The sequence below is a fragment of the Periplaneta americana genome, chromosome 10 (genome assembly GCF_040183065.1).
Source record: "Periplaneta americana isolate PAMFEO1 chromosome 10, P.americana_PAMFEO1_priV1, whole genome shotgun sequence".
Taxonomy (NCBI): Eukaryota; Metazoa; Arthropoda; class Insecta; order Blattodea; family Blattidae; genus Periplaneta; species Periplaneta americana.
This window is the reverse complement of record NC_091126.1, coordinates 34013754-34026039: the sequence shown is the minus strand read 5'-3', so window position 1 is coordinate 34026039 and position 12286 is coordinate 34013754. Positions and strand designations below refer to the sequence as shown.

The window sequence follows — 12286 nt, the reverse complement described above, 5'->3', positions numbered from 1 at the left end:
AATTTTAGTTTTGTCCTGAAGAATGCAGAAATTTGATCCCAACAAATATAACATTTTAAAATTCCTTTTTAGAATGAAAACTTACATTCGTTGGGATCAAATTTCTGCACATTTAACGGACAAAATTAAAATTATTTCAATCATTCTATATCATAATACGCTGATCTCTTACAGCAGATAAACTTGCGAATTCTAAATGGAGCAGTAGAGCAAGTGGACAGCTTCAAATACTTGGGATGTAGCCTACTATAAGCAGTAATATGAGCTGCTGACAGGAAGTCAAAAGGAGGATAATAATGGCCAATGAAGCTCTTAATATAAAAAGGAGCATCTTCTGCGGACCTCTGAAGAAAGAACTAAGAAAGAGACTAGTGAAGTGCTTTGTATGGAGTGTGGTATTTTATGTAGCAGAAACATGGACAATACGACGAAGTGAAGAGAAGCGAATAGAAGCATTTTAAATGTGGATATGGAGAAGAATGGAACGTGTGAAGTGGACAGACAGAATAATAAATGAAGTTGTGTTGGAAAGAGTGGGTTAAGAAAGAATGACGCTGAAACTGATCAGGAAGAGGAAAAGGAATTGGTTGGGTCACTGGCTGAGAAGAAACTGCCTACTGAAGGATGCACAGGAAGGAATGGTGAAGGGAACAAGAGTTCGGAGTAGAAGAAGATATCAGGTGATATACGACATTAAGATATATGGATCATTTGAGGAAAGAAGAGGAAGGCAGAAAATAGGAAAGAATGGAGAAAGCTGGGTTTGCAGCGAAAGGCCTGCCCTTGGACTAAATGAATAGATGCTTGACTCTAGTGATAACCGATAACGCATCAACGGTACAAGGTGAATGGAAGGAAAAACCGATATAACTGAAGGGCTGAAGGGTAGGAGGAACAAATTACATGCTTTTCCCAGTATCACACCCCGGCTTTCTCTGGTTAGAATTTCTTAGATGACGAAACTCTCTGTGAGAGGCTGACATGTAGCTATATCTTCAATGATACTCCTAGTTCCTCGTTCTTTAAAAAAAACGCAGAAGTGGCAGAACGAAAAATCGAACCGAGTTGTAGTACCCGACAAAATCTACTCCATGCCCGCCCTGTCCTCTTCCGTGTTTGAAAGTAAGGGCTGATTCACAATAAACCGGGAACGGAAACGACAACGAGAACGAGGACGGAAATATTGTTAAAATAAATGTATTTAAATGTGAACATTCACAATTAACTATTGTGAATGCTCACATTTAAATACATTTATTTTAACATTATTTCCGTTCTAGTTCTCTTTGTCGTTTCCGTTCCCGGTTTATTGTGAACCAGCCTTAACTCATGTTTACAATACGAGGTTACGTACGCCATCACAACGCAAAGTCTACGAGACCTCGGGATCAAACCCAAGAGAATACTATGTACTTCATAGAATCATTTCTTCCAGAATGGCTGTGAGATCCGACCAGCTGGGTAAAAGTGGCAAGTTCAGTAAAAATGGAAATCCTTACCGCCTGTAGTCTCAATAGTGTGCACAAGGATACTTCAAAGTTTCATGCGACTAATTCCACATGATGCGACGTGTTTCTCGTTGTTTCCCAATGTATGCATACAGAACGTTTATTGAAGAAAGCGAAACAGGATGCGACAGTGAATGGACAAGTGAGAAACGAGCTGCTCCCTTGCGGCAGACCCGCGACTGTACACGAGAGAGCTCAAGGGGGTAATCTCATTAGTATTATGATAACGAATTGACGTCCGAAGGCCGCACAATGGTCATCCCCCGAGCCGAGCCCGTGCCGCTGTTATGGGTTACTCATGTAGGCCTAATGCCGGCTATTGTGGGGAGGGGTGCCTCTGTTGCATATGTATGGGCCGCGTGCGACGATGACATATTATTGGCCCACCCAGAGAGGATGTACAACTTTCTGTAAGGGCTGTACTTGCAAGTTCGGAGAGGGGACCGCTTTGTTGCTCGGCCGACCCCCCCGGGCGGCCCTGGTAATCCAGTACCCAACAATGAGACAAGATCCTTTCGCTTATCTGATGTGACAAACGCTGGCATTTTCTTGCTTCGTTGCCCCCAACAACTATAAACGGTAAAAAATCCAAACTGACAAATAATGAAGCGTGCAGTCAGACGGGGGGCGGGAGAGGGACCCCGGGTGCTTCTCATGCAAATCTCCGCGCTTTGTTCCGCAGGGGATGCAGAGGACGAACAACCCCTGCTCCACCCCCGTGACGAACCGCCCGCGGGAGAGTAGCGCACCTGGAATTAAACCGTGAACGGGTACTTGCACCGTGTCGCTCATTTATTTGCGAGCCGTTTGCGACGGTTAAGCCGCGACTTAACATTTTTTTGAAGGGAAGGGTCGTGGGTTCACACCCCTCCTAGACACTGTTGTCTGTCCTCGTTGATGACATGTTGGGGACGAGATCGTTGCTGTGCCGCGCATGCGTCTCAGGAATCCTCGTTAATATCTGTATTTTGTGGAAGGAATATATTACGAGATTTCATGCTTCCACGGTGAAACCGTTCCAAGGAATATTATGAATATTGAAGCCGTGTTGGCATTTAATTCTGCCGTCATTTTGGGTTAGCTAGCATTATGTATCCAAAAGGGAAAGCGAATTTAATCCTTTCCAGTCCTTCAACAACACGATCTTGAGTACGCAATCTGCAAGTACTTGCGAATAGAGGAGAAATTGAAAATTATCAGTAGTTGAGGAACCCAAACCAGCTGCACGTTGTTGAAATTGTATGAAAAGATGAAGAGAAGAAAATTATGAGGGTAAACAATTTTGAGACTAAATAGTTCGCCTTGACACTTCGTGGGTTCTCGCGCCATGGATTTAGTTTTTATGTTCTAAACATTTGCAACGAGAACTCCTTTCCGTAGGCGAATATTTCAATTACGTCTCACGCTAATTTGATTCAGGTTTACCTAGGAGACGTTGTCAAGGAGACACTGCAAACTTGATTAAATAATAATAATAATAATAATAATAATAATAATAATAATAATAATAATAATAACAACATACATACATAGGCCTACATACATACATACATAACATACATACATAACATAATATACATACATACATACATACATACATACATACATACATACATACATACATACATACATACATACATACATACATACATACATACATACTGCAATGGAACAAGACAACAAAAGGAGCAGAAACCAAGCAGTTCTTCCCAATCATCAATGACAGGTTAAAAACAAACATCAGGCCCACACCAAACTTCACTGCAATATTCAAAACAAGATCATATCTCCACCGCTTCAAGATAGTAAATCTGCCCCTGCAACAGAGGGAACCAGACAGTGGATCACATCCTCTACGAATGCCAAGTGACATCGAGTGAAAGAGAGAAACTAGTGAATAGTGTTCTAAAACGGGAAAACTGGCCTGTATCGAAAAATAGGTTAATAAAGAACTATAGGAACAGTTTCATACAATTTGTAAATTCAGTAGACTTTGAGAAACTGAATCATATGTAGATAGTGAAAGGACATGTTAGGCTAGATTAAGTATTTAATAATGATTGTTAAATGTTTAGATAGGCATGTAGTGTTACCCACGTGTAACGGAGCATGCCGATTATGTGTACTAAATTTAAAAAATGCATACATACATACATACATACATACATACATACATACATACATACATACATACATACATACATACATACATACAGTCGACCTGGTTGGCAACTTGGTATAGCGCTGGCCTTCTATGCCCAAGGTTGCGGGTTCGATCCCGGGCCAGGTCGATGGCATTTAAGTGTGCTTAAATGCGACAGGCTCATGTCAGTAGATTTACTGGCATGTAAAAGAACTCCTGCGGGACAAAATTCCGGCACATCCGGCGACGTTGATATAACCTCTGCAGTTGCAAGCGTCGTTAAATAAAACATAACATTTTAACATACATACATACATACATACATACATACGTCCACGCCTGTGGAGTAACGGTTAGCACGTCTAGCCGCGAAACCAGGTGGCCCGGCTTCGATTCCTGATCGGGACAAGTTACCTGGTTGAGGTTTTTTCCGGGGTTTTCCCTCAACCCAATATGAGCAAATGCTGGGTAACTTTCGGTGTTGGGCCCCGGACTCATTTCACCGGCATTATCACCTTCATCTCATTCAGACGCTAAATAACCAAAGCTGTTGATAAAGCGTCGTAAAATAACCTACTAAAATAAAAAATACATACATACATACATACATACATACATACATACATACATACATACATACATACATACATTATTACTGTAATGAAAAGAAATCCATATGATTTAGAATCACGGGCTCAAGAGACAATGATTTCATATAAAACAAAAAACAAATACCTCAATTTGGGTGAACAATGACGACGCCGGAACAATTTTCCCTTTAAACAATACGTCGGAGACGTCAAGGATCACTAGATGAAGTCACGGAGACTTGAAATTCTCTTAGCACCTGAAGAACTGGTACGAGGACGACGTCAACACCGCCATAATAAGAGAGTTTAGACCTTACAATGCTCCACAATATACCCCTCCGCTCTATATGCGTATGCGGTCATTGGTTTTGTTGGTGACTAGTAATTTCGATATCTCTGCACTTTCCCCTCTATATCTCTTGTGGACAGGTGGACAATAAAATATTTGGGATCCATAAAAAAAACGTAAAATCCTGCATGTATTTCCCTGTGCATACAGGAACATTGGATCCTAAGCCACCAGTGACCACAAAGTGAAACAGTTGTGCTGCAGAAAAAGCGATAACCTTTACATGGATTGTGAAGTTCGCACGTACCGTAGAACGACTATCACTACATTACTAGCCTAGTATCGCTACTACCACCAGAACTACAGCCACTACTACCACCACTGCCGCCAACACTACAACCAACACCACAATCAATATCACCACTTACACAAAGAATATCACCAATACAATAAGCAGCAGCGAATAGTCACCAATATCACGCTCATAAATTATGTAAAAATGTCACCAGTATCACAAACATTATCAATATCTTAAGTATCACCAATATCATAACCATTAACAAGTGTTAATATAGTAAAGAAAACTAATGTGAGAAAACTAAGCCAAAGCATCTATAGCAAGGATTTGATTTTGGAAGAAAAAACAAAGTTTTTGTTTTCTTTTATTAGTCTATTAAATTGTCAGAGTTGTCGCTGAGTTATAGATTGTAAATTTTAATATTTCATTTTCTCATTAGAATAAATATTGGCATGTAAATGTCGATTTCGAGATTTTCGTGCCAATAGACGTTTCCAGAATCCTTGATATTTAAGTGGAAATTTTGGGCATGCCGTTCGTTGATTCGTCTCTTTGTACGTCTGTGTATCTTGCAGTGATTTATTCTAAACTAATGGTCGGGTTTTACTCATATTAATTTTCTGGGAGTCAATTTATCCGGGAATGATGCACAGGAAACATAATATATTTTAGTGAAATATTAATCGACCCTTATTTAAATTTAAAAAAAAATCTAGTGATTAAATCGATATCTATCCTATTTCATTTAATTCTGTTCTTTTTTTAAATAAAATGAAATTATAAATAGGCTAAATGTGCAGTGCAGTATGTTTCGAGAATCCTGTTTCCAAGAAATTAATTACCATATGCATAATTACTGTATTTATACATTTCACTGCTAATTTTCCAAATTCCAGCGGTGAACTAATATGAAAGACTTGACGACGCTATTGTTAAGATACATTTCCGCTCCGTTGTAAAAGCGTTTGTTAAACGTCGGCGAACCATTGAAAGAACGACTGAAAGGTTTACTAAAAGGGATGGAAAGGGAGGGATTTGGTCGGGACCTTATAATCTTCTTCCATCCATAGGAATTTGGATCCTCTGATCTGTTGCCGTTTCATTTCAACTCTTAAGCAGAAGTTCTATATTACGGGAGCTGTTATATAGCTTATAATAAACATACTTTTGATATTTAATGCCGATTCTTCTGAACACAAAATGTTAGAAAGATTATAATGCATTTTACATAATTTATACCTATGCAATAGTCTACAGCTCGTGAAAATTAGTTACTCATATTATTTAAGTAATACATACTGTATTATATTCGTTCATTCATGCACAGTTTTCCTCCCAAGGGCAGGTCTCTCACTGCAAATCCAATATTCTACAATGTTTCCTAATTTCAGCCTGCCTTTTAGTCTCCGCATAGCTATCATCCGTATGTCTTAATGTCGTCTATCATCAGATATCTCCTTCTGCCCCGAACTCCTCTCCGGTTCACCATTCCTTCCAGTGCATCCTTCAGTAGGCAGTTTCTTCTCAGCCAGTGAAATCTTTCTTCACCCACTTTTTCCAACACAACTTCATTTCTTATTGTCTATCCACTACACACGCGCCATTCTTCTCCATACTCAAATGTTTCTAGTCGCTTTCGCCGTAATGTTCATGTCTCTGCCCTATACAATGCCACACTCCAAACAAAGCTCTTCACTAGTCTCTTCCCTAGTTCCTTCTCCGCAGAAGAAGCTCTTCTTCAATTAAAAGCTTCCTTTGCCATTGGTATCCTCCTTTTGACTTCCTGGCTGTAGCTCAGATTACTGCTTATAGTACACCCCTAGTATTTTAAGCTGTCCACTTGCTTTACTGCCTCATTTAGAATTCGCACGTTTACCTTCTTTATTTTTCTTCCGATAACCATGATCTTCGTCTCGTTTGTATTTATCTTCATTCCATACTGCTCACAGCTGTAATCCGGCTCCAGTAGCCCTTTGTTTGTCTCATGAAGCCAAATATCTTAGTTTTGAGATTACATAGAATGTTTTTTGTGTGTAATCGAGAAAACGGAAGTAAAACTGCTAATACGGTTTGCGGCAAAACAATCGACACTGAAATTATTGCTCGTCTGCTGTCCACGTTTCCCTAGCAACGAAATAACTTATTTATTTGTTGTATATAATATAGTCTGATCCGTTTGCGTATGGATAATATTAATTTATTATTATAAAGCTATTGTGATAGTAGGACAAATTTATTGCTGGTTATATTATGATTAAAAGATGAGGGTTCCCATATACGACAATCAACAATGCATAATCTGAAAGGAGAAATGAAAATCGTATATGATTAAAATGGCTACTACAAATCAAAAGCGGGCACAATGTGTTCTTTGGTATGTTAAATTTGAGAGTGTTAAAAGAGTTCAAAGGAAATTTCGACGTGAGTATGGTGTGCGTAATGTATCTAAATACGATTCCATAATGTTGTGGTATAGAACACAACTTGTAGAAACAGGTTATGTGTTAAAAGAAACATGCAGGAGGTCGCAGGCGAAACCGTGGGGAAGCAGCTATCTCTTGACTTGGCCCCCAAACTCCCCAGATCCAACCCCTCCTGACTTCTTCGTGTGAGGTTTTGTTAAATACATTGTCTATTCACAGAAACCCAGGAACATTGATGATCTAAGAGTAAAAAATTACTCAAGATTTTCAACACATCACCCCTCTTATGTATGACTTGAGGCTTTCCCGAAGTTTGATGTAGAATAACTCTTCTCGGGTTCTCAGCCAGGTGAGTTGCATAGTTGCTTCCAAGCTTTCGATGGCTAGCTCTGCTGTCTTCTTCATTCTTTGGCTGAGAACCCGTGAAGAGTTATTCTATACCCCTCTTATGTTACAACGCACATGGCCTGAATTGCATCACCGTTATGAGTTGTGCAGGGTGCGCAATGGGGGTCATGTTGAGCTCTGAGGAATCTCCCATCTTTCAGTGTTGTATGCACAAAGTTTCAACAAATAAAGTTCAGTAGTAAATGTTTTACGGTGTTTTAATTTTGTCCATACCCAAACGGATAATCCTGTAGTTTGACATATTGTGAATTCAGTGTTGTGTTGATTTCTGCAATTATGATTCTCACAACAGAGGAAAAAGTGTTTATCGTGAAATATTATTTCCGGTCATACGGAGTAGTAAGTCAGAATGGCCCAAGTTTGCTTCATTTTAGAGAACAGTATCAGGATCCACATGCAACATATTGTTTTCAGATGAAAACCATATTCACCTTGATGGCAACATCAACCAACAAATAACTCGTCTTTTAGGGTTTGAACCGCCTGATGTCGTTTTACAGAAACCACTGCACAGTACGCGGGCTACGTTTTGGTGCGCCGTGTCCGGTCATGGAATATTGGGTCCTTATTTCGTCGAGGATGTTGCACAGAATCCAAAAACAGTAAACCAGGTACTCTACAGAGATCTCATTATTCCCCCATTGGTGCGGGATTTGCGCCGTTTTTGTAGCGCCAGAAATTTAGCCCTCCAACGTCAATGGGCGCAGTAAGATTGAGGTACAGCCCAAACCGTGGGGGAGTCACTTTCCCTTCTGCAACGACACTTTGGAAATCGCCTAAATTCTCGTGGAACTCCATTCCCGTACCCTTCCTGCTCCCCGAATATCACGGCCCCATATGTCTACATATGGAATAGGTTGAAAGAATCAGTTTTCAAGACAGGTGACCAAATTACAAATATTCCAGAATTACGCAAGACGATAACGTCACTTTTTGTGTCCTTACAGCAACCTTTGTTCTTCAGCATGTTCAATAATCTTCAGAAACCTTATGAATAGGGCTAGGATTTTGATGACCAATAAATCCTGAAAAAATGTCTTAAAAACAATGCATTTATGACCTAAAAATCTTTTAAAAAGTGCCCTTAATAATGCCCCTAAAAATTCGTCTTATATAATTGGCTTAGTAGGAAAAGAGGTTTGGTACTACTTAATATTTAGACTAGTAATTAAATTAAGTTGTAGTACCAACATTTAAGTTTATTTAATTTTACATGTTTTTTTCTTAGTACATTTTAATTAATTATTTTACCTGATGTAGTTTCCATGTAGTCCAACACAAGGCCACTCTTATCCGGAATAATAGGTATAGAGTAGTGGTTGGACTGATCCATTACATGGGGTGTACTACGTTAGAATGACAATATTTGTGTACAAAAACGATTAAAATATCATACAAAATAATGGGTATTAATGGACAAAATATGTAGAGAAAATATCGAAGGAAATAAACATTATTTTACATTAATAATGGGGATTTATGGCCAAAAACAAATCAAAATTCCCCAAAAATGACAGAATAAAAAATGTTCTTATGAGTTGAAACAGGCAAAAATGCAAAAAAAAAAAATGCCCTAACAAATATGTCTTAAAACACTTAGTTTATTACATAACACATAAATACTATAGCAGCTACGTTTCTGGCTTACTAGAAAAAAGATGCAATTTCATCAAAATCCTAGCCCTACTTATGAACAATGTGTGACATGTGATGGTACACATTTTGAACACATACAGTACTATACCAACGCAATTAAATAACATTTCAGTGTCGTTTATTTTGCCGCATACTGTACGTATTTTACATTTGTTTCTGCTTTATACGTAGAACATTGTCCGCTGCCTTGAGTAAGTGGCTAGGATACGAATAGATGAGATATTGGAGATAACTGCAGGAAATAGTGTTCATTTATTTTCTGGTTTACTTATTTTCGTTCTTGAGAAGCTGTACAACTTCAAAACATTCCATGGAGTTAGCGGACTACAGAGAGTGAATAGCATATTTCTCAGGATCGGGAAGAAGAGAAGTGTAATTCCAATGGGTGGGCTAACGCAACTCTTTTTTCGAATTCTCGTTACATATCGACATACATATCTACGCGTACGCATGCACAATACATGCACAGACCAGCGTAGCACCCAAAAAAAAAAAAACTGGTAAAAGTTTCTTCAACGTGAGATACTGAGGAAATGACAGATTTGTAACGGTAGCATGTCTTTTGTTGTCTGTACAGGAGTGCGAGTTCCGTATATCGCCAACTGAGCCGTGCGGGTTGCAGCAGGAGGAAGCTCCAGGCGCTTTCACGTGGGCCCAAACGTTGAACGGCCTGCGGCGACTCCCGCCTTGCGGTGCTGGCGACGCTGTGGGTGAGTCACAATCAAACAGAACGTTAAGATGGGAGACTGCTTGACTCTCAACCTCCGTTTATGAATTTATTTCTCACGTCCTTCTCTCCTTTAAATTTGTCTCTTTCCTTTTCTAGCAAATAGGCCTATACTGCTTTCGCTGTAAGAAAAATCCTAATATAAACATAAGCACGTTGCTGTCGTACCCGTGATTGGCTCCCCGTCGAAACACTTACATGACGCAGGAAAATATAGTTCGTATTTGGAAACCATGATCTTGTATTATTTGAAAATAAATAATTGAATTCTATTTGTAAAATACGATAAAACATATAACTTCACTTATATGTAAAACGCTATGTAAGAGAAAAGCTACTTTTATATTTTGTTATGTACTATGAACGCGGATGAATACAAACAGTAATAGCGAGGTAGTCTGTTCTTGTAAGAAGCTGGGGTCACTTGAGATCGTAGTTGTTCACGTAAGCACGTGGTACTAAAGTATGGCTTCTGTATCCTCGGTGTGTGTGGTTATTAATCGTATAAGAGTGGAAACCCTCTCAAAAGCGGAGAAAAAGAAATAGTTCTTAATGTATATAATAAGTTAAAGTGAGTTTTAATTATAGTAATTATAAAGTAAATGTTTCCCAAGCAAACGAATGCATAGTAGTGAGGTTAGGCCTACTTGACGAGTAACGGGAAATGCTTAACATGAAACAGAATGTACAACAGTAGGCGGGAACATGTACTGAGGATCTATGGCGCCAAACAGCAGCCAATGAAGCCTCACTTCAGTCACGTGCTATTGTTTATATTAGGATTTTTCTTACAGCGAAAAGATTATATGTGAGTCTGTTTCTGTTCTAGCCTTTTCTTCTTTTTTTCTTTCTGCCTTAATTTTCTTGCTTTCTCAATTTCATTTCTCTTTCATTCGTTTTCTTCCTTTCTTTCTTTACTTTGTTTCTTCCTTTCTTCCTTCTTCCTATGTGTAACATTTCATCCTTCGTTCCTTCTTTTTTCCTATTTTTTATTTCGATTCCTTATTTCTCCAAATGTCGGGCCGGATGGCTGCACGGTCTAAGACGCGCTCTCATTAGGCGGTGCGGTCCAAAGGTCTGTGGGTCGAATCCCCATCGGGCATGGACGGATGTTCTTGTTAATGTTCTGTCTCGTGGAGGCACTTTAGCTCTACTGACCCTGGGTATAGCGTACGGCAGTGATGTCAAAGCAAGCGCATTTTTCTGACCTTGACGTCGTGCCCGGGCATCAAACGGTAGGTATGGAATGAGGAAGGATTATGTACTGTATATGAATAAACAGCCTGTTGGATTAAGAAAACAGTGGTGTGCAAACTTAAAACGGAACGTGACATTTTATGTCATTATTTTTATATGGCTTCTTTCTGTTTGAAATTATCTACATTATCTGTAAAACAATAGTACTAACACCAATTTCTTAACATTTCTGTTGTCTTTTAAACGTTAATAAAGAGTTAAGAAGAAATATTCAAATAAATTCCATAATAGTACAACTATACTGTACTAAGTGAATAAAACACATCATTCATGAAGAAAGTGATATCCCAAAGAAAGTGATTGAGTATGACATGATAAGTTGGAATTGATATTGATGGCATCTTTAGCCTTATGAAAGTAATCAGTAAACTAATAAAAAAAGTATTATAGTACAAGCAAAGTTACCTAGGTACATGTTTCACTGTAACTAATATTACATAACAAAACTCTTATCGCATATGCTTTTAAAGTGATAATAGTACGCAACTTCCTATCATCAGAATATTAAATTATTTTCTCGAAATCTGCTGAAGTTATAGAGCTGACGTTTTACCAAGACATGGGCACATATCTTTTGTTTAAGATGTAACTGTCCACACCTGTGGAGTAATGGTCAGCGCGTCTGGCCGCGAAACCAGGTGGCCCGGGTTCGAATCCCGCTCGGGGCAAGTTACCTGGTTGAGGTTTTTTCCGGGGTTTTCCCTCAACCCAATACGAGCAAATGCTGGGTAACTTTCGGTGCTGGACCCCGGACTCATTTCACCGGCATTATGACCTTCATATCATTCAGACGCTAAATAACCTAGATGTTGATACAGCGTCGTAAATTAACCCAAGAAAATAAATAAAAAAGATGTAACTATAGTTGCTTTGTTAATTCATTTCCTTACAAACATTTTTCATGCGAATATTTTCAAAATGTTCAATATACTATCTTCAGTTATACGTATTTACAAATATTAGATTTACGAAAACATTGTTTCAGTA

At 38.8% G+C, this 12286-nt stretch overlaps 1 protein-coding gene across 2 annotated transcripts in view; it reads left to right on the top strand.

The window, feature by feature from the left end:
* LOC138707587 (cadherin-like and PC-esterase domain-containing protein 1) overlaps positions 1–12286 on the top strand; it is a 496436-nt gene that overhangs the window by 392011 nt on the left and 92139 nt on the right. For both annotated transcript variants that reach the window (XR_011334282.1, XM_069837194.1), the window contains exon 14: positions 9893–10025. Coding sequence is in view for 1 of the 2 variants with exons in the window: in XM_069837194.1 (XP_069693295.1) it covers positions 9893–10025 (133 nt within the window). In the remaining variant the exon portion in view is untranslated. The remainder of the gene's footprint in view (positions 1–9892; positions 10026–12286) is intronic.